General features: G+C 47.7%; 1 protein-coding gene across 2 annotated transcripts in view; it reads left to right on the top strand.

The window, feature by feature from the left end:
* The window catches only part of Btbd16 (BTB domain containing 16), a 52,141-nt gene that overhangs the window by 5,526 nt on the left and 23,189 nt on the right, over nt 1-23,426 (top strand). For both annotated transcript variants that reach the window (XM_052712393.1, XM_052712392.1), the window contains exons 3-8: nt 4,990-5,063; nt 6,623-6,766; nt 10,386-10,475; nt 11,882-11,996; nt 18,795-18,864; nt 20,444-20,574. In XM_052712393.1, coding sequence (XP_052568353.1) covers nt 4,990-5,063; nt 6,623-6,766; nt 10,386-10,475; nt 11,882-11,996; nt 18,795-18,864; nt 20,444-20,574 — 624 coding nt within the window. The remainder of the gene's footprint in view (nt 1-4,989; nt 5,064-6,622; nt 6,767-10,385; nt 10,476-11,881; nt 11,997-18,794; nt 18,865-20,443; nt 20,575-23,426) is intronic.

The raw sequence follows: 23,426 nt of genomic DNA, 5'->3' as shown, positions 1-23,426 counted from the left end.
GATGGTCCAGGTTTGTCTATAAGGAAGCTTCACTAGAGGATCATACATAGGCATGGACAGGGTCTGAAGTGACTTCTTGCTCTGACAAGGTCGGTTGATAGTGATAAAAGAGCAGCTTTTCCTTTATATATGAGCTTTGGACCCTCAGCAGATTCTAAATTCATCATCCGGGGGCAAATGATCTCTTGAAAAAGCACCATGGCTAAGTGTTTTGATGTGAATTCTCATGAATTCCCATTTCTACCCAGGCCACCTTTCCCCTTCCCTCTCTTAGTAAGTAGTGTTAGCATCAGGCTAGATCATCACTTCTCCAAATTGTGAGTTCTGCCTGTCCTGAGGACACAGCAAAGGAACTCATTGCAGAAGGACCCTCCACTTCTGGGTGCTTTTGCCCTGGCCTGATACCGCTAATCTCTGAACCAGTAGTCCTGTCTCGTGCTCATGGTTAAGACTGCCGAAGCAAAGGCTGTCCCTGGCACAGTACCTGGCATGGAAGATCTGCTGGTTCCATGGTTGCTGAGTGACTGGTTAAATATGACCTTTAGCTTGTGGCTAAACCTCACTGAGCCTCACTTTCCTCATCTGTGAAATGGTCATGATGAAAACTCCTTTGAAAACTTGAATGGATGGTTAAATCTGGTGCATTACAACAGATTATGTATTAGAAATATTTAGTACTATTTTTTTTTTTTTTTTTTTGGTTTTTTGAGACAAGGTTTCTCTGTGTGGCTATGGAGCCTTTCCTAGAACTCACTCTGTAGCCCAGGCTGGCCTTGAACTCACAGAGATCCACCTGCCTCTACCTCCTGAGTGCTGGGATTAAAGGTGTGTGCCACCACTGCTCAGCGGGAGTATTATTCTTACAAATAGACTCTGAATAAATTGTACGATTTTCTTGGTGGAGTCTGCCACAATGGGGGGAAATGGATTTTCTTTCATAAACATGGGGATTGCAATTCTGTCTTTGTAATGGGGATTGCAATTCTGTCTTTGTAGTGGAAATCTGTAGTGAAAAACTCTTGGAAAGCGCCTTAAAGGTTCTATTTGTTTTTCTGTTTACTTATTTTTTATGTTGATAGACAACATTTAATTCAGGTAATAAAGGAAATATTCCTAATAATGTGCACCATTAGATACCAGGAGACTTTCTGCTGTCACATTCCAAGGCCAGTGTGCGTGTGAGTGTCTGGAATTGTATTGTGTAGCACACGTGTGTCCCCCAAAGCACACACAGCTCCTACCTCATCAGTGAAGTGCTGGCCCTGCCTCTTGTGTTGTAATTGTGGCTTCTCCCACATGGGGTCACTGTCAACTTTGACAGGAGCCAGAGCCAACCGTAGTAAACACATTGCATCAAGGGCCACTCGGCGCCCAGCCCCCGTTTATTTTGGGTCTGTAGCTGTGCCTTGGACAGGTCAGTGCCCTGGGTGCCATCCAGCTGGCCAGCCCTGCTTGTTGTGTCTGTGGGTTTCCAGGGTGTGGGGGACTCTGAGACTGCTCACTTCGAGATGCTGTGCAGAGCTCTGTTGATGGCTTTGCCTAGAGTACAGAATGGGGTGAGGGGCTGAGAGACACGGGAGTATCGACTCCTTTCCTACAGCCCTAAATTCTTCTTCTTCTTCTTCTTCTTCTTTTTTTTTTTTTTTTTTTTTTTTGGTTTTTTGAGGCAGGGTTTCTCTGTGTAGCTTTGCACCTTTCCTGGGACTCACTTTGTAGCCCAGGCTGGCCTCGAACTCACAGAGATCTGCCTGGCTCTGCCTCCTGAGTGCTGGGATTAAAGGCGTGCGCCACCACCGCCCAGCAAGTCCTAAATTCTTATATACAAATTGAATATGTTCTCTTATATGACATTATTCATAGAAAACTTTAAACAGACACTCAAAAACAATTCAAGCTGTCTTGAGGGGTTCTGACATATGTGGATGCATACTGTCACTTACCCAAAGAGGCAGCATAGGGGAGGTGCTGCCCAGCCAAGACTTAAAGGAAGGGCCCACCCACTACAGATCCAGACATGCTGGGCAATGAGCCTTAGAGCCCTTCCTGATCCCTGGCTGGTGACTCTGGTTGGTATTGCCCTTTCATCCTGCCTACAGCGCCAAGTCCGTATCAAGGACGGGAAGGTCATGCAAAGAGGTGGGGATGTCAACAGGAGACCCCTGGCTATTTTATCAGAGTACAGTTCAGGGAGAGAGAGATTAGGGACATAGGACCTGAGTTACAAAGGAAACAAAAGAACAAACACCAGTCAAGTGTAGACTCAGTGGTAGGCCCCTCAGACGTCCACTCTTCTGCCCTGCCCAGCCATCTTCGTTCTATAGGGGAAAGCTCTGAGACCAAGAGGCAGGTCCCAAGGTCATGTGGAAGAAAATGGAGGGACTGGGACCCAGGTCTGTATAATTCTTCCCAGTTAGTCAGATTGGAGTCCCCAACACCTGAGTATCAAGCCAGCATTCCCATGTGTGGCTTGTTGCAGGAGACCTATACTTCTCTGAGAAACTTCTTCTCGAATTCCCTTTTATCTTTCCTCATCATGGGCCACCACTTAAAGGAACAAGGGCCAGTCTATGAACACATTACCACTGCCCCCTGGCACATCTTCACAGGGCATTTTTCCTCCTGGTGAGTAAAGAGATGTTTATACCATAGATTCTACAATGATCCTCAAATGAGCCTGCTCTTGAGGTCTCCAAAGCCTGTATGGTAAACAGTGGTCACACCCAAGGAGAGGCAGTGTGGCCATTTTGTCATCTGGCATCTCCTGGCTCAGCTGGCAATGGAGATGTTTGTGAGGCGGGTTGAGCTCATGGACAGTGCCCTGGAGTTTCCAAAACCCACCAGTCCCATTTAAGGTGATAGTCTGAACTCTTAACCCTGCCCAGCTCTTCTCAGACATGTCACCTAAGTGACTGAGGGAGGATATGAGGGTCCAGTCCATCACTCATGCTGAGTAAACAGCTCAGGCTCCTAGTGCCTTCCTGGGCTTGAGTCATTTGCAGTCATCTCTGTCCTGGAAAGGGTGGCATGCTGTCACTATTATTCTGGAAACAGGCTCCTGCCCAAACCGCCTCCATGCACCTGGCTCATGAGGGCTTCTGAATCACTGGAAAACAGCATTCCCAAGTGGACCCTGGGATACACAGACCAGATGTGGTCTACAAGTGTCCCTTGGATGATTGGCTTTCTTGAGATGATCATCTTCTAACTGAATATGTGACTCGTTTTAGTTTATTTCCACACTCTGCATGTAGAGTACACAGCGTCTGTGAAAAGCATTATCACTGTTGCTATTTACACTCATAGACTGAACGGACATTGACCCAACACTTGTACGGTGACTTGCGCCAGGGCCTCAGCAGTAAACAGACACCCTGGTGTTGTGTAAAGGACTCAGGAGTAGACAGGCAACCAGAAGACATTGCAGAAATTTTATTGGGACAGTCTTGAGGATCTATGGGGCTGGGGATGCTGGCCCAGAGAAAGCAACAATGAAGATTTTCCTAGAGAATTAGTAAGAGCCCCTGGAGAGAAGCTGGAAAGCCCACGGCACAGGAAGGGGACCTGTGAGTGTGTGGGGGCTGCATTCAGGAAGCCAGAAAAGGCTGTGGCCAGAGCAGGAGGCACAAGGTTATAGTGAGGCAGGAGCTTGTAGCTTTGCCAGTGGTCTATGGGGACACAAGGGTGGATCCCGAATAGGAGAGACAAGACCAGCTCTGAATGTTGTGTGGGGTGAGACAAGAAAAGGATTCGATAGAGGCTGGGACACTGGCAATGACTGGGCAGACGAGAAGTAGCCTGGACAAAGGTTGAGTAATGAAGGCAATCTTCTACCTGCGCATGATCAGGTAGAAGAGAGCCTTTTGTCAAATGGAGACAGATGTGACGGTGCCCAGTTGGCTGGCTTGGGTACCTGGGGGTCCATGTCCTAAGACAGGAACCAGGGTAGAGGAACAGGGTAGGGTTTGGGGTAGACTGTAAGCTTAATTTTCAGCTGTCCTGAGATTGGCAGTTAATGTCCTAGAAAAGAATACTCAGCCGGGCGGTGATGGCACATGCCTTTAATCCCAGCACTTGGGAGGCAGAACCAGGTGGATCTCTGTGAGTTCGAGGCCAGCCTGGGGTACAGAGTGAGTTCCAGGAAAGGTGTAAAGCTGCACAGAGAAACCCTGTCTTGAAAAACCAAAAAAAAAAAAAAAAAAAAAAGGAATACTCTATGCTCCTCTCCATCAGATATCATCAGATATTTATTGAGTACCTACTGTATGCCATTTTAGAGTTTAAAGTTCTAGAGACTTTCCAAAGGAAGTCATTCCACAGGCAGGGTAGTCTTGAATATCTCCTTGGTAGGTCATGTTCACTAGCAGGAACAGGGATCAGTGTTTGGGATCAGTCATGTTAAGAGTTGAGAAAACTCTCACAAAGAGAGAGAGATGTGATAAGGTGCTGATTTAGGGATAGATGCTGTAAAGATGGATGATGTAGGGATACAGGAATAATGTATGTTGTAGGGATGGATGCTGTAAGGATAGATGATGTAGGGATACTGGAATGATGCATGTTGTGGGGATAGATCCTATAAGGATAGATGATGTAGGGATGGCTGCTATGGAGATGGATGATGTAAGGACTGATGTTTTAGTAAAGTATACAGTAGGATGGGTTGTGGCCCAGTTTCTGAACCTTGCCATGAAACACTATCATAAAGTTGAATAGCAATAATCATATCAGGAAGAGGAAATGGGTAACCCAGGTCACACAGTCAAGGTAATGGCAAAACCAAAAGTAGCTAGATGGAGTTACATGGCCCTTTGGGTCCTATCTGGTGCAGACATTTAAGGTTTGGGAATGTTGCTCTTCTTTCTCCAACTCTTGGCTCTTATGAGTTAAGACATATAGAGCCTGTCTCCCACACCTCTCATAAGTGTTATAGTTAGCAAAAATTTGTTTTATTATTAACCTCTGGATCTTCTGTTTGTGTTTTCTCTCAAGATTACTCATTTCAAAATTCCAAAAGCTTCTCTCTGAGAATATCTCAAACAGTGGCACCCAAAGCGGGGAAGCAGGTGAGTGGTCACTGTGGATTCAACCAGAACTATGCTGACTTCATGGCCCTACTATGGTCCCTGTGGAACAGAACCAGCATGAACCACAATTCTCATGCACCACAAAGTCTGACAGGAAACAGGTGCCTGTAAACACTCTTCTATTGTGAGGAGTGGATCCATGCTCCTCACACATGTATACATGTGACGCAATAAAGACAAACACACTGATGACAATAAGTAGCCTTTACAAGAGTCTACACATAGCATTCAGGAATAGGCAGCTGGATTTTTGCCCCTTTGGGATTTAAAGAGTCATGATTGACACCCAGCTTGACACTTGTCCCAAAGGACTTTTCTGTGATAGGAGCATAAATCAGAATAGGAAAAAGGTCCATTGACCCAGGTACGGAAAGTAGAAAGATAACCGTAGTGTTTTTTTTTTCTATCTTTTGTTATGCTGGAGACTGAACCTAGGCCCTCATCTGTGCCAGGCATGCACTCTATCACTGAGTCGCACCCCTACTCCAAAGTCAGCCTCTTAAAGGAGCTGTTTGAGGTTCAACTCCACAGAACAGTTGCTTGAGGTCAGAGGCAGCCTCTTTTCCAAGGGAAACCTAGTAATTCCTTCTCATCTGCCAACCCTAATGGATCTAGAGAAGCAGGCTGAGACCTTCTCATGGTGAGGAGAGAGAACACAAGGACTGATTAGTGATATCTGCTGTGTAATGGCCATCTTAGAAGTTGAGATTGATAACCAGAGAAGGAGCATGCTGGATCTATAATTCTGTTCCTTCCTATAATCACCCTACATATATGGGACTTTTTCCCCCCTAACCCAGCATAACCAAACTACCTGAGGTCATCCAAGATTTGAGATGTAAACTCAGTTTCTGAACTCCAACATGAAACAATATCTTAAGTTGGTGAATGACAATATCAAGAAGGAGAGACAGGTGCCCCAAGTCACACAGTCAAAATAATGGCAAAGCCAAGAAACAGCAAGTGGCCTTCTAGGTCATGTCTGGTTTAGAACAATGGTCCCTTTCACCAGCCTCTCCCCGAGCTCTGCACTAACAGTAAGAGTTAAGTCATGCAGAGTCCTCTCACCCACCCCCCTCATGCCTCACCTGGCATCATTCACCTGCCCTCTGATCAAGGTCTCTTCTAAATCATCTATGAGAGACACAGGTCAGACAGCGCCACATAGAGCATTCCATGGTTTGGAAAAGGCTTTCTTTACAGTGCCATTTTACTTCAATATGAAACCCCCAAGAGAGTCCACTGAAGAGGGTCCCTAAAGGTCTTTCTGAGCTGTTCTCAAGCCCCTGAGTTAGAGAGCAGCTTACATGCCTTGGAAATCGACAACTTCATCAGCAACCCTCAGAGCACGGATTGCCATGACATTGCTCACTTGGTCCCCCTCAAAGCCAGCAAGTGCTTGGCCCCACACTACACAAAGGCCTGGGAAGTCACTTGTCTCTGCTATCTACTGAGTAACTGTGGCCATTGGGAGGAGCCTATTTATCTTCAGGTAGCAGTGTTCCCAAGGGTGACTCAGCATCACTTTCTCTCCTCAGATGTGATTCTAGAATGCCTCGGCTTCAAGTGGGAACTCCATCACCCTCAGATTTTTCAGTCTGAGACCTTGGCCAAGCTTTATTTGACAGCCCTGATGCAGAACATAAAAAACCCCTCAAGGGAGCTGAACAGGATTCTGAAAGGTAATCTCCCAGGAGACCTGGGACTAGAGCTGCAGATACCCTCAGGATTGGAAGAGCATGGCCATTGATTGGCATGTGGTCATCTTCATTAGTGATAAATCATGCTCTACAATGTGAGCTCACCACGAGTTGAGCCTGCTTCCTCAGACGTGAAGTGGGATGGTAGTTTTTGCTGCATGACTTTGGAGCCTAGAGGAGGTAATGGGTGTGGGGTTCTAGAACAATACCTGGCATATAGCAAGTGCTCAGTGCATCCCCATTATTGTCTTTGCAACAAACAAGTCTTATCCAGCCACTGAAGACACAGAGCCTACCTACTTCTTAGAGTAGACGAGATGAGCTCTGTTGAATCTCCCGAAGAACTTGGTGGAAGAAAAGCATAGTTCTGAAATCTGACTTGTTTGCCCTGTTCATGCTGGTTAGAGGTTAAGACGTGTGTTTTTCCTTCTGTCCCCTTCCTTGCTGTTCTGTTTTTCTTTTCTTTTTCTCAACTTATCTCCTTCCAAAAAGAATTTAGCTCACTTCTTTAATTCTCTCCTCTTTGCACCCTAACCACCTTGGCCCTCCTCTTTCCTAGTCCACATGTCTTCACCGGTTACAAGACCAATTTCTTTGGGCAACAGCCTGAGCATACTCCAGATTGACACATAAGCAGGTGAAGTGGCAAATTCATGGTCTCCAAAGCTAGCCAGCATGCTAGTCAAAGTGGGATTGTATTTTCAGGTCATGGAAGCCATGCTTGGTTGTTCTACAGCCAGCCAGGCAGCCAGAGTCCCCCCCAGTCAGGACCCCTCCCTGAGCCTGGAGTGCACTCTCCTACCTGCTAGCACCCACCTGGCCTAACAGCATCTGAACTGGCATGGAGTCACATAGGTGAGCCACTTGTGACTCCTCCACAGGAGCACGGAGACCTGAGCCCCTTCTTGTGATGTCTTTTCTGTTCCTAAGCATTTGCCTCATGCCCTCTAGAACAGGGCTACACTCCTCCATCTTCCCAGAGCTCAGGTCAGACCGCCTACTGAGCCATCAATGGAGGCTCTGATGATGTAGAGAGGGAGTACACTGGAAAGGAAGAGAACCAGTGGTGGAAAAGGGGGCAGTGCTCATGGTATCTTTCATGGGTCCAGAAGAGTGTCCCTAAAGACTAGGTCCTGCCCCTCTAACCCAAGATCCCTGCTAGTGACAAAGTCTAGCTGCAGATAACAGAAAAGGTATAGTAATGAGAACTCCATGTCCATGACTGTCACTGCCCTCCTCATAACCACACACACTGACAAGTGTCAGGGCATGCATTTCCAGGGTATCCCATGGAACCATCACCACCTTCTCTCTGCCTTTAGAATTAAACACAGCCTCCAGCCCAAGGCTGCACACTGATCTCACAATCATTGCTTGGGTCTTGCTGGGAATGTCTGTGCATTGTCCTGGAGTTGGCATGGATGAGGCTTCTGGAAAAGTGCTGGAGAGCTGTATGTTCCTGAGGCTTCCCATGGCTGCTCGTCCTTTTTCTTCCTAACACTGATGGGCAGCTGAACTAGGAGCCAATGTTTATTGTCTAGGATGACATCCTTTTCTACTAAGCACACTCCAACTACCTTGATTTCCACAGACCTCAGGAGCATGGTTAGCTTCCTATCTGTCTGGGTACTGGTGACCTAACCTGGAGGGAAGGTTGGTCCTGTGTGTCTGTCTCTCACTCCGGCCTAGCTAATATTGTCTTTTCCTTCAGAAATACAGGCTGTTCTGCTTTACCAGGCATTGTGCTAGGCATCTTAGGGGGATAGTAAAACATCTCAAAAAAATGATAAAATATGGTAAGCAGCATGATCCATTATAATACTAGTCACCCCCTCCTGTGTGTATACTGTGTGCAAGGCATTTGTGTGTAGTGTCTTTCGCTTTCTGCAATAGAGGTGAGTAATTGACAAGAACATGCATACAGGAGACCATGCAAACAGGCCAAGAGCAAAGTGATCCAGAGCTTGGTACTTAGTGGGTACAGAGGAAGGCAAGGATGGCATTTAGTGGGTACTTCATAAATATTTGCTGAATGTTAAGTCTGAATATAGATAAATGTCAGAGGGTTGTAAGGGGATGCTGAGGAAAAGGAACTTTCATTGGCTCATTTTTCCGCAGCACGACTTCCTCTTTGGCTCCCATCTCATGCAGTCTTGAGCTCTGTGATGCTAGAACCTGTTCATTTTGTCGGTTCAGCTAATATTGACTTAGGGCCAGTGTGTGAAAGACCATGGCACATCCTGAGGATGTGTGGCTAGTGAACCATCAGTGTGCCTGCCTGGTAAGTGTAACAGCAGATCGGTGGTATAATAGCAGGTTGTGGTAAGTTGGTCTTCAGAGAAGAAACAGGCCATGTAGTTGGGGTAACGGTGCTGTCTTCCATATGGGGTCAGCCAGGGAAGGCCTCTCTGAGAAGGGGACCCGTGTGTAGGCCCCTAGAGAAGGAGAAAGGCAGGGAAAGAGCCCCACATTATTCAGGGAAGCAAACCCAGACTAGTAAATTTAGAACCGAGGGAGAAGTTAGAGGCCAGGAAGCTCCCGAGATCATAGGCGAAGCTCTGGCCTCTGTGCCAAGGAGAAAGGATGCTCTTGGAAACGCCCTCTCAGAGTCTCAGTTTAGAACAACTCCAAATACATGGACTAGCTAACAATGAATTGGCCTGCTCCATCCCTTCACCCAGAACTCTTCGGTGGCAGGGGTTCTCAGTCTGAAAACCCATGGGGCAAAGCATCGAGAGCCACTGTATGGGGCTTGTGAGATAGCTCAGCAGGCAAAGGTGCTTGCCTTTGTCCAGAAGTTTGATTTTGGTCTCTGAGACACATGTGGTGGAAGAAGAGAACTGACCTATACATGTGCTATGGATATATGGATGTAATAACACTTGTTTGTTTGTTTTTGAGACAAGGTTTCTCTGTATAAACAGTCCTGGCTATCCTGGAACTCACTTTGTAGACCAGGCTGGCCTTGAACTCACAGAGCTGCCTGCTTCTGCCTCCCAAGTACTGAGATTAAAGGCGTGCGCCGCCGCCGCCGCCGCCGCCGCCGCCGCCGCCGCCGCCGCCGCCGCCGCCACCACCACCCAATGTAATAATACTTTTAAAAAGAAGAGAGCCACCATGTGGATGTCACAGTCACTTACTCATCCTGCAGCAGGTAGTCAATTGTGTTCCCACTTGCTACTTGCTCTGCCCGTGCAGCCCAGGCACCAAAACCAGTGGTTGAGGCCTGCTTTGCCTTCAAAATGCCTGGATGGGGGGAATGGAAGAAGGGCAGAAAGCAGGACACAGGAAACAAGTCCGGCAAGAGAGACAGGGCAGAGAGCAGGACACAGGAAACAAGTCCGGCAAGGCAATGCAGGTTTCAGTCACGTCTTGGCAATGCTAAGATCACTGGGGGAAGCAGGGAGAGAGCGACCCAGGAACTCCTGTGCCACTTTGCAGCCTCTTGTGAGTCTCAAACTATTTCAAAATAAGTTGTCACCGCTAAAATACATCCACCCAACAATCAAACTAACAATGCAAATGACATGGGCCAAGACCCAGGCTGTGTGCAGGGTGGCGGACCTCATTCTCCATCTTCACACTGCATTCTCTTCACTAGCTCAGGCACCTAAGAAGGTCAAAGAAAAGTCCCCTGTGAAGAAGATCATCATTACCTTGAAGGTCAATGACCCGGCAGTCACCAGAGTCGGTAATGTAATCTGTCTTTCATATTCTGAGAAGGCCACTGAACAGTCAGTTCTCCTAGAGACAAAACTGAACAGCAAAACACACAATCAAGAGATACATGCTCTTCCTCGAAACTACTAAGTCAGTACCGAGCCTGCTGCGTAAGCACCAGGATCCACGTTCAGATCTTTGCACACAAGGAAAAGCCAGATGCATGCACATCTGTAACCCAAGTGCTGGATGGGGTCAAGGAGGCAGGCATGGGCAAGCCCTGATCAGTGGCCAGACAGCTGAGTCAAAGTGATGAGATCTAGGTTCAGTGAGAGACCCAACCCAGCCTCAAATAAAAAAAAAAAAAAAAAAGGATGGAGAGTGATTGACAAGACACCTGACATCAACCCCTGGCCTGCACACAAACACACACACACACGCACACACACACACCAGGAGAGGGGGGAGATGAACAGTCCACAGAAAGAAGGATCAAGAAGGCTGGGACACATATAGGAAAGCAGATCATTCCTAAGGATCAATGTGGCCACTGGTCAGGAGACAAGATACAGGAAGGGAAGGATGTTCAGGCTTCTCAGACCTGGGGGAAACCACCCTACTCAGCTCACACCTGTAGAGTACAGGGACACCCACAGGCCTACCCTTCTTCCCAAACAGCATTTGACCTGCCCCCCACCACACTGGTCCCCACTGGCTGGCTTCCAGCAGCAGTAGCAGGTTCCTGTGGAGTTTTCAACCTTTCCTCAGCTTTCCCAAGCAGTCATCTCTGTGAACACAGCTTGCACGACATGCTGTGATGACACAGGTCTGTAGGCAGGTAGGTCAGGAGCACTGTAGATGGTGCCCTGGGGCACTGGCACAGACAGCTCATGGTCCTCACAGTACACTGCAACAGCATAGCCATACTGTCCTGGTCATGCTGCATTTCCAGGAGGCCAAGTCCATCTGACCTTTAACCAGACAGTCTGGTTCCTAAATCACTGAATTATCCTGATTTCTTCCTGGAAGTGCCTGGCCTCTTCTGAAGTTCTCAGACTCCAAGGGAAACCCATCATTAAGCTCCATGGCATGGACCTAGAGAAAAAGTGCACCAGCCTGTATGTAACATTCTCCACAGATTCAAAAAGACACATTCCTGGGGGGGTCATGGACCCCAGGTTAGGGGAGATATGCTGGGAGACATGTTGGCTCCAGACTCCAAGAACAGGCTCAAAGGAGGATCCTTATAGTGGAGATCAGCTGTCCCTAGGAAGCTGCGGGTCCAGGTGGACATCTGCCAAGTTAGTCTGCACCCAAGTCAGCGCTCACCTTTCCTCCAAGCATCTACACCCATGCCCTGCTACAGGAGTAGTGAGACCCCTGGGTGGGCACACAAATCCCACACTAATGGCTTCCGCTCTGCTGCTGCTCCCCCAGCCTTCGCCCTGGCCCTGAAGAACCTCTACATGAACGAGGTGGAGATGAATGTGGACAATGTGCTGGGCGTGCTGGCCTCTGCTCACATCCTCCAGTTCAACCGCCTGTTTCAAAAGTAAGGATGATGGGAGGGATAGGCCAGCCTGTGCAAACTTGGAGTATTCTTTTTTATTTTTTAAAGATTTATTTATTTATTATGTATGCAGTGTTCTGTCTGCATGTGTGCCTGTATCCAGATCTCATTACAGATGGTTGTGAGCCACCATGTGGTTGCTGGGAATTGAACTCAGGACCTCTGGAAGAACAGCTGGTGTTCTTAATCTCTGAGCCATCTCTCCAGCCCAACTGGGAGTATTCTTTGAAGCTCATTTCATGACACATTCCTCTTCCTTGGAGTTCCCTTTGTACCAAGCATGACTTAGAACCCAGAAAGGGACATCATGAAACTCACCCTGATGCATTAAATGTTTATGACAGTCCCCATTATTTTTGTGCATGTCAGCCAAGCAGTTCTTGATTCACAGGAATACATTACAAGTGGGGAGAGCCTACCATGGGGAGAGTTTATGCAGGTATGCAAAGTGACTTCCCTCAAACCTGGCTCTCCTATCGATTTTACCTGGGTTCATTTGGGAATAAAAACCTTCTCCATGAAGTACACACACACCTCAGCTGGCTTCCTTACTTCTGCCTGTCCTCAGACCTCTCACTTCATATAAAGCTTGGTGTTATTCTTGAAAATATTTTTTTAATTGTTGAGAATGTTGCATATAGTCATGGTAAATCTTTTTGAAGGGGAAAAATGCAAAGACCAGGCCAGTGAGTAGCCCAGATGCTAGAGGCACTTGCCACAGCCTGGTGACCTGAATTGGATCATCAAGATGCACATGGTGGAAGTAGAGAACTAACTCCCTCAAGATGTCCTCTGACCTCCACATGTGTGCTGTGGCCTGTACATTCCTCTCTCACCCACAAAGTTGATTGATGTAATTTAAAATTCGCTTTTATAAATGCAAAGATCAGATGTGGCCATGATCCCAGTGTCCGCTTTGGGGCGTGGCCTTCGTGGCTGGGCTACTGATTGGTCTGGCTGCCCAGTATGTGGGCTCATGGAGCTTGAGGAGGACATGGGGAATTAATTAAGTCCAATGTTAAAGCTTCTGCATTCTGAAGTCACCTGGGCCCTGGAGCTTGTACATCATGAGAACCCGAGGACACATCTCAGCCTTGAGTGATGTAGCCGAATGGGGCTTGGTCACCAGCCCCCAGTTACCAAAAGGGCCTTTTTTTTGCAGGCTTCAAAGCAACTGTATGAGTGAGAGGTGAAGGCCCTGTTTAGTTCTGTAGTAAGCTGCCCGTTCACCACACGACACAGTGGTTTGTGTCATAAACTGTGGTTCATCATCATCCCCTCACCACTACCTGGGATTTGTCTAGGGAACACAGGCCTCAAAGCCTGGAGATGGCGTGTTGGCCATGGTCAGACATGGTTCTCAGCTTTCTGCAGGGCCTAGCTCCTTCTCCCTACCACTGTCCTCCCCACAAGCAGCCCTGAGAGCTGGCAGTGTTCCTGATCTAGCTCAACTGGTGAGGAGGCTGGGGCCTGAGAGACACAAAACTTGCTTCCAAGTAGAGCGACCAGGACCCCAAACCTACAATTATTCACCACACTGTCCCGTTTGGCTTGGGTGAGGTAGCCATGTTGTCACTTGCTTCTGTGAGGTTCCAACCCCTTCTAGGGTGCTGGTCAGGGGGCTTTTGCTTATTCAGCCCTCATTCACTCCTCTGCTCCTTCCAGAACTGTTTCTTGGGCTTCTCTGGGATGCAGAGGGACAGATGGGCAAGTGACTGGGCTTGCAAGCCTGTGGCTCAAAAGTCCCCACAACACAGGAAATGAGTCAAGCAGGGTGGAGTGAAGTCAACAACTCCAAAATCCTCCCGGGCTGGGTAGGATTAACTTCAAGCACAGTTTGTGCCTGTGATAAGCAAAGACACTTCTCTGAAATCCTCCTTTTAGCATCTCTTGAAGTTCCTTTGTGCTGGTGCTTCTGAAAGGGTATGTGCGCCACATGGAAACCCCTTTGGGGGGATTTGTCTTTCTAGACTCTCCTGTTCCTTCTCCAAGTTGCAGGGATGTATATCTACTGAATCCATTTGGTCCTGAAGACAGGCATGGAGTGGAGTTGTGTGATTGTCTCACTTCCTATGCAATTGTGATGCAATTTGGTACAAAGACTTAGATGGTCTGCCTGGCTCATTTAACCTCCCCAGGCCTCAGGGAGTTTTTAGTTTGGGTTGTAGCTGACAAGGCTATACTATATAGCCTAGGCTGGCCTTGAACTAGCAATCCTCAGCCTCAACCTCCTGAGTGCTTGGATTGCAAGGATCTACACAGCTCCTTGGCAAGCCTCAGTTTGTATAAGTGAATGAATATCCCATCCAAGCCAACAGAAGATGCCAGCTGTTCCGGAGAGGGCAGAGATGGCTTTCTCCTGGGGAATCTGGAAGCATCTCACTCATTAATTTTAGAGGCCACACATTCAGATTCAATACTACATGTTTCTGAGGAACCAGCCCATTCCTTGGGGTACCTGAGGGTGACTCAGTTCGGGTACTCCCCCTGGAGCTTCTCAGAGGCCAATTGGGGATACAGATGCCCCAAAAGCCAAGGACTCTTCAGGTGTGCAGAGATCTGGACTTGTCTTCAGGGGACACACTGAGAGGGGTCTGGGGTCTGAGAAAGTCTTCCCGTGTGTCCACGTGGCCAGACTTGCAGAGCTGCGTAGCTGCTTGTGATGGGAGATGAGCAGCTGAAGTCAGAGTCAGTTTATGTGGTGTCTTGCGGTTGTCTAAGGAAGCTGGCCTTGACTATGTAGGCGATGATGGATGGGCGAGTCGGACTTTGCCTGAGACTTCCCATCTTCCTTACGTTATAGCTGACACCCACTTCAGCTCAGCCCAGTCCAGTGATTCTCAACCTTCCTAATGCTGTGACCCTTTAATACAGTGTCTCATGTTGTGGTGACCCCTGACTGTAAAATTATCTCATTGCTACTTCATAACTGTAATTTTGCCACTGTTATGAATCATAATGTAAATATCTAATATTCAGGATATCTACTATGTGACACCAAGGGGTCACGACCCACAGGTTGAGCACTGATGGCTCAGCCGATTATTGTAATACCTGCGGAAGCGCAGCTTGCCACTCACATCGTTTCTGAGCAGCTGTTTCCTGGGCCCACAGACTGAGAGGGTGGCTTTCCTCTTGAAGTGGGCTTCTAGCCACCTTTAGTCTCCACCCACCACCTCTGATACCGGAAGCCCTACATGACTGTTAGTGTCACGTTCCTCTGATTCTGGGAGCCCTGTATGACTCTTAGCGTCATGGTCTTCTGATACTGGAAGCCCTATATGACTCTTAGCGTCATGTTCTTGGCTCATCCATGGATGAGCCAAGAAGAGGAGGTCTCTATTCTCCTGCCTCCTCCCTTGTTTTATTTTGAGTACCAGAACAGGAAGAACTATGGTCTTAACAAGCCAAGCCTCTTGACCTGCTCATGACCCTGGGCACATGGGGCCTGCCCCAGATTCTTCAGATGATACCAGTGGGCTTCGTATTCTAGGTCAGAGGCCAGGCAGGCCTGCCACACAATTGAGCCTGTGTTTGAGAAGCCGGTGGTACAATCGATAGGGGTGTGCTAGTCATGAGTGTGGTGTGCGTGAGTATGTGTGCATGCATATATGCTCGTACAGTAGGACAACAGGGCCCCTGGGTCACTCTTACCGCACTGTAACTTCAGGCATCAGATAAGACCCTGAGGAGTATCTCAGGTGAGGTCCTGGTTTATGAGAAATCAACCCTGACAGCTACTTGAGTCTGAATCACACATCCTGGAGGTCTTTCACAGATGGAATCTGTGCACACATGTGTCACTTGGTGGTGTTGCATAAGTCCTCTCATTGATGTTTGCATTGGTACCTAGGCTGGGATCACAGATGAGATCAGTGCCGTGACAGCATGACTCAGGTTGGCTGGAGCAGAAGAGGAAGCGAAAGGTGAATCAGGATGAGCCCAGGTCATACAGGACCTCAGAGGTCACATCAGCAACTTCCTCTACTTGGTTTACAGTCATCAGAGGGGGGGACGTGAAACATGAAGAATGGTTAAGCAGGAACCCCTCTGTGGTGTGGGCATAGTTCTTTGGGCACTGTGGGAGGCTGGTACTAAGGAAGAGCTAGGAGGCGGAGAGGATCTGAGCTAGGTTCGGGGAGAAAAGAGACCCAAGAGACATGAAGCTGAGAACTAATGGGCTTTGCAGTCTTATGAACCAGCAGTGTTAAAACAGAAAGGAGGGAGTCCTGATAGGCCCTGGCAGAAATGAAGATATTCTAAAAAGACAGTTGTGTTTCTTGATCTGTCAGACTACTGAAACAATGGACCACAGAGAAATGAAAATTTCCCCAGGAATCTCATGCTGAGAAAAGGAAAAGGTGCCAGCCAGAGGGGGAACTTGTGGCCCAGAGAAAGATTCCATACAGTTCTGACTACTTGTTAAACAACCATACAGGATGAGACTGAAGGCCAGACAGTCATGGGTCCATGGTGGGCAGAGTCTTCTAGTTAAACTTTAATCTCACACCAGAGCCCCAAAGACAGATGTGAGGTGGTGAGGCTATTGAATCTCATCTCTCTTTGCCAATGTGCCCATATAAATAAATACAAATTTATTAGCAGAACTTATTAGCGAGAATAAATCTCCTTTTTTTCTGCTTTCTACTTTTAATTTGGCTTTTTTAATTGGCTTATTGAGGCTGTTTGGCTGTACCTGGCTTGGGACTCAGGCTGTGACTCATAAGTTCGATAACAAGATTACTGTAGGCCTAGAATCAGCTCAGCACAGGGTTCTCCTGTCCTCAAGCCTAGCCCTGCTGGGGCAAGTCTCCTGGCAGCAATGAGGCCATCCTAGAACACAAGGGTGGAGGGTAACTTGGTCATGGCCAGGTTATTTATTCATTCACTGGTTATTTCTTACCTTGTTCTAGTACAGGCTTTAAAATCAGTACACAAAATAAAAGCAACTGGACATCTTAATTTATTTTTACTTTTATTTAGGGAGAAAGAAAAATGAAGACTTGTCTACCATAGCATAGGTACACCATACATGCAGTTCTGAATGTTCTAGCAGCTAAGACTAGGGGAAACTTGATGGGTTACATGAGATGGAGATTAAAATTACCTAAAAATCTAGAGAAACAAATCCCTTGGGAGATGCACAGCAGTTGTGGGTATCTTCAGTGTCCTCAGTGATAGCCAAAGAGGAAACAGTGAGTCTCTGTTCTTTTTCACATTGGCAAAGGTGCCACAGCAAAATAGAAGTCAGTAAAAGCAGTTCCCAAGGGAGATGGGGGTTGGGGAGCCCCCTGCTCACTGGCCACTCTGGCTTCAGTGATGGATACGTTTAGAATATGTGGGGCCAATGAGATGGCTCGGAGCGGAAAGACACAGGCTACCAAACCCAAGAATCTGAGTTTGATCCCTAGGAAGCCCCAAGATGGAAGGAGGGAACTGACTCCTGTAAGTTGCCCTCTTAATACCACATGCATGCCTTGGCCTTCACACACCTATACACCCATACACACACACACACCTACACAGACACACACACACCTACACACACATGCACATAAATGTAATCAATACGTGCAAGAGTCACCACTTAGCCTTAAGTGAATCTCAGCTGATTTTATCATGACCACAGGGTGATAATGAGCCCACATGATGCCCTGACAGCTCTGTGTCAGCTTGCCCTCTGTGCCCTCTTTAGTAAGGTGAGCATGCCTCAAGCCTGAAAGTGACCTATGACCTAACATTAGATAAGAAGGTTAAGTGACAGATACTTCTGAGATGCCACCTTCTATGTGGCACGTCACCGTTCTATGGCTCCCAACCTCCAGCTCACTGCGGTCGCCCTTCCCTCTCTCTGCATGTCATCTCTGTCATCCTTGCTTTTCCTCCACCATCTGCACACACGCCTGCCGCTGGCCTTCCCACATGCTTTTCCTTCTCTTGGGATGCTGGCCTCTCAATCCCCGCCCCGGGCACTTCTTTGTCCTGCTGTTTCAGGTCCGAAATTCCACTCTTCGGGTTTCTGATTGCTTTTCAGATTTAAGCACAATCAGATTCCTTCTTTTCTGCATTCCCATGGTACCTTATGCTCTAGTCTTTTAGCCCAAGGGTGTCCAACCTTTTGACACTGAGACATGACATCATCTACAAATGTGTTGGGCTGCAGTTTGGGTGTGTCTGTCCTAACCCCTAACCAATTGTAACAGCATGGTAATCTGTTCAGGTGTGTACTTAGCAGTGTGTGTCTTCCCATTGGCCGTTAGCTTTGTTCCTTGCACATCAAAGTCCTGGGCCAGTGTCAGGCACATGGTATGTGATCAGTAAACAGAATTTTGGTGAGGAATTGATGAGTGGAAACCAGGCCTAGTTATGAGAAAGAACTGAGGTATTCATCAGAAAGTTACTGTTGGAACTTGTCCGTGGACAGAAAGCAATAACGTTTGAAGTCACCTAGCATTGTGTCAGGAAGAAAATGCCTTGGGCGGGAGGGCACCCAGAGGCCATCTTGGTAAACTTCTCTGGCTCTAGGCCATGGTGCTACTCTCTGCCGAAGAGGCTGCTCAGTGGCCCTCTGAGGAGCCTGAGCTCCTTCTGGCCTCACCTCCCTCCCTTAGCCCAGAGCTCTTATAACAGGCCTGCTGGTTTTGTTCAAATTCCTAAAATAAGGGCTCCCTTCCCAGTGAGAGGTCTCTGCCGCCACCCTAGCGCTGGACCAAAGTCTCTGTCCCCACCTTCTCTGACGGCATGTGGGAGTCGTCAGTATCAGCAGCTCTCTCTCCACAGGTGTGTCAACATGATGTTGTCCAGACTCACACCGTGCACCGTCAAGAACTTCTATCTGGCTGGCTGCAAGGTGAGACCAGCTGGGTGGAGTATGTGGGCCCTGGGGTGCCAGGGTTTCAAAAGCACCCAGCTCCTGGATGTCATCCACTGGGCCTAACTCCAATATGTCTACTCAAAAGCACCTACTCAAAAGTAGAAATACTTAAGAGTGTAAAAAAAAAATTAATTTTTTAAAAATGCATGAACAAGAAAATAGCTTGAAAAACCTTAATCTTGGGATTTGAGAACAGTTTCTAGCATGACTTTTCTCACCAAGGGAGTAAATACCTTCTGGAACATAGATGGGACCATGAGCTCTCGTCCCACCTGGGTCCAATCAGTGTGTCAGTGTTGGGAACAGTAATGCAATGCAGCTCTTGTTTTTTTTTTTTTTTTTTTTTTTTTTTTTTGGTTTTTCGAGACAGGGTTTCTCTGTGTAGCTTTGCGCCTTTCCTGGAACTCGCTTTGGAGACCAGGCTGGCCTCGAACTCACAGAGATCCACCTGGCTCTGCCTCCCGAGTGCTGGGATTAAAGGCGTGCGCCACCACCGCCCGGCAATGCAGCTCTTGTTATCAGTGGACAATGGACCTGAGGAGGGATACAAACTACTCAGGGTACTAAGTGCTGAAGGCCAGTGCTGATTCCCAAGCCTTATCTCCTAATTCTAACCCCTGCCCTGAAGTTCCCACTCACTGACTAGTGGCTCACTATGAGACGTCAGGGCAACAGTTCCCACATAGCCAGCATGTTGTGATACTATACCTAAGAAAGACCCTCAGTGTTTGTTCAAGAACCATCTGGTTCCCAGAGTCACTCCATGGGACTAGAAAGTGTCACTCTTGGTGACACCCTTGCATTCTGGTTATCATTTCTCAGCAAGTCTTTAGTCCAGAAAAACTCATGTCCTCAGGACATGCAAGGTCTGCCCAGACCCTCTCAGCCCGTGTCCTCAGGACACGCAAGGTCCTTTAGGACACACAAGGTCAGCCAAGATCCTTCCAAGATCTCCCTGATTCTAGGAGTCGTTTTCATATTCACATAGGGGCCACGGATTTAAAAACACTCTCTCCAGCAGCTATCAATGGCCAATAGCTTCCTGGGTGGGACCGTGTGCCCACCTCCCCTGCAGGTCCTGTCTTTTAATTCTTTCTTCTAAAATGTATGTTGGAGCAGCCTCTGAGCTCCATGTGGCTTATTCCTCCCCAGACTTGCAGTGGGTCATTGAAGGCAGCCCAGGGCCTTCAGCATACAAGCCTCTGCTCAGGCAGCCTGAACAGTAGCTGGACCAGTTACTCTGTGATTACAGAAAGAGAAGGCACCGTGGAACCTCAGTTTCTCCACTGGTGACACAGGGATAACTGGGAGCCGACCTCATAGGGGTGGTTTAAATCAGCGAGGTTCAATACTCTGTGAATACCCTCCACCACCCCACCCCTCCACACTCCCCACCTTCCCCCACCCTACTCCCCACCCCGCCCCCCCCTGTGCTGACCCCAGTGCAGTTTGTATGAAAATGGGACACATCTGCATGCAATGTCACCACAAGCCAGCAGAGGGGGCTGAGAACCAGCCATGCTTTATCCAACCGCTTTCTCTTTTGCCTCCTAAGTACATGGAAGAGCAGCTCATTGTCTCCTGCGAGAAGTGGCTGGCAATGAACTTGGTACCTCTAGTCGGGACACAGATCCACCTCCGGCACATCCCTCAGCATCTGCTGCACAAGGTGCTGAAGTCTCCCAGGTCAGAGCTGGTGTGCTGCCTCCAGGGAGGGTGTGGGAAGAAACAGGGGCTGGGGTGGGGTGGGGTGGGGGCAGGGAGGAGATATGCCAGTAGTGTGCACACCTACATCGCTGTGGACTCGACCTTTAGTTCCCAATTCTCCACTCTCCTGGACAATTAGGCCTTGGATGGGAGCTGAAGCTTGGGGTATCACATGTGGGGTCAGGTCCTTTATGCTCCTTCTAGGTAAGATATGCTGCTGTCAGCTGTCTCCTTACCTGCCGAGGCCAGAAAAGCAAAGAACTGTTGCTTAGGCCATTATTTCAAAAAAAGAAAAAGAAAAAGAAAGAAAGAAAGAAAAGAAAAGAAAAGAAAAGAAAAGAAAAGAAAAAAGTTTGACAATATTCTTTTACATTAATTACGGAAAACAAGGAAAGGCAGAAAAAGAGAAGAAAAATTTCTCACCCCAAACAAGATTTTGTCTCTAGTCCTTACTCCTTTACTGACTATTTCTAAACCTGGATATCCACTGCCTGTTTGGCTTCTCTGTTAAAGGCAAATATCCCAACTTTCAGAGCCCACAGCTCTTGCTGCACACCCCTCTCTAGGCTCAATGTCCTCAGAACACAGCAGAACCTTGGCAGTCCTCTGGACACCGCTTTGACCTCAGGAGGCCAATTCTGTTTCCAAACTGAGCACTCCAGCGTGCCAGTGCCACCCCAAGGCCAGGCCTCCATCATCATGGCCTGTGGCAAGGCCCTCTAATGAGACACCTCTAATGTGGATCTTGCTCTGGCTTTGATCTCTACAAAGTAAATCTAGTTGCACCATCTTCTGGTGTGACATAGCCTTCCTCGGACTCTCTGCAGAGGTGTAGCCACACTGTGCACGCTTCCTGCTGCCTGAAATCCCTGTCCTGTCCTGTCAAGCTCTGTCTCCTTCTTTCTCTGGCTGTTGATGGAGTCATGGCCAGTTCTTGGCTTTTAGCTGATTCCTGATGCTTTACCAACATTGGCATCTTAGTAACTGGCCTTCAGTGCGTATTTTTCTTCATCTCAGATTATTTCCTTATGTTATACCTCTAGAAATGAAATTGCCGAGATGAAAGGACTGTTTTCAGTTCCTCTTTTAAACATATTTTATTTGAAAATTTCAAACTTCAGGAGAAACAAGAATAGTGGAAAGAACATTGGCTCCTCGGTTTGCAATGGTTTACCTCTGTCTACAGCCATCTTCAGCTAAGCACAGCCCACGGTGAAGATGCACTGGGATGCCTCTAATTTCCCTGACCTCACAGCCCAGCCATATGGCCACCGTAGGGTGTCTAGTGTTCACTGCTGTGATCTCGTGGCTGATAGGACTGCCATACCAGGATGGTCACCCAACATCGTGAGAAAGGACCACACCACACTTAACACTCTTCGAGAAAAAGATCAAAATTTGAACCTTGCTTTCTACTGAATGTGGATGGTTTTTACACCATCACAGAGCAGAAAAACTCAATCAAACCACTGTCACTCCCTGGTACACCCTTTGCCCTGAGTTACCCACCCTAGAGTTCTGTCCCTGCTCTGTTTGCATTAGTTGCACACACACACATACACACACACACACACACACACACACACACACACACCTCTGAACTGGAGTAAGCTATGTACAAGTGCTCCTTCACCCCAAATGCCATCAGAGATGGTTTCCTAAGAAAGAGTTGTTTGTTTGTTTTTTTTTAAAGATTTCTCTATTTACGTATTTTATAAATAGGGGTATTTTTGTCTGCATGTACATTTGCACACCAGAAGAGGGCATCGGACCCATGGGACTACAGTTATAGATGGTTGTGAGCCACTGTGTGGTTGCTGAAAATTGAACTCAGGACCTCTGGAAGAGCAGCCAGCACTCTTAACCTGTGAACCATCCCCCCAGCCTCAAGAAAGAGGATTTTTAAAACATATGATGACAAGGCAGTTATCTTCAGGAAGCTTGCCATTTGCATGATACTTGGATATCACTGACCCAGTAATATTATTTCCTCTCCCTCTAATTCAAAGTTTAGTTTAAGACCACATATTATACTCAGTTGTCAAGTGTGCTGGTTAATTTTTATTGTCAACTCGACATGACCTACAGTCACCTGGGAACAGGGGACCTCAACTGAGGAACCGCACAGGATAGACTGGCCTATGGCCATGTCTGTGGCCAATGTCTTGACTGATGTGGGGAGAGCCCAGCCCCTTAGGCAAATGGACCTGGGCTGTCTAAGAAAGCTAGCTGGGCATGAACCAGAGTGAGGGAGAGTGAGGGAGGGAGAGGGAGAGGGAGAGGGAGAGGGAGGGAGGGGGGAGAGAGAGAGAGAGAGAGAGAGAGAGAGAGAGAGAGAGAGAGAGAGAGACAGAGAGAGACAGAATGAGAAAGAGAATGAGAGAGCAAATGAGAGAGAGAATAAGCAGTGTTCCCCCATGGTTTCTGCTTCGGTTCATGCTTGAGTTCCTGTCCTCACTTGCCTCGCGGATGGACTGTGCCCTAGAAGTGTCAACTGAAATAAGCCCTTTCCTTTCCTGAGTTGTTTTTGGTCACAGTGTTATATCACAGCATCAGAAAGGCACCTAGAACATCAAGTCTCTTTTTAGACAACTCTTGGTACTCACGGACATTTTCTAAAGACATGTTCCCTTTGGGTGACTTTCAAAGGTGGGAATCATATTCTACTTTAAAGAAATATTTAGTAGTAAAATTAAAAATCACAAATGTTTGTTGTGCTTATGTGGTAGAAAGTATCTTGATTTTTAGAAATTCTGTATAAAAGGGCCACAGAAGCCGGGCGGTGGTGGCGCACGCCTTTAATCCCAGCACTCGGGAGGCAGAGCCAGGCG

The sequence above is a fragment of the Peromyscus californicus genome, unplaced genomic scaffold (assembly GCF_007827085.1).
Source record: "Peromyscus californicus insignis strain IS unplaced genomic scaffold, ASM782708v3 Scaffold_4__1_contigs__length_199733344, whole genome shotgun sequence".
NCBI lineage: Eukaryota > Metazoa > Chordata > Mammalia > Rodentia > Cricetidae > Peromyscus > Peromyscus californicus.
This window is presented reverse-complemented; position numbering and strand designations above follow the sequence as displayed.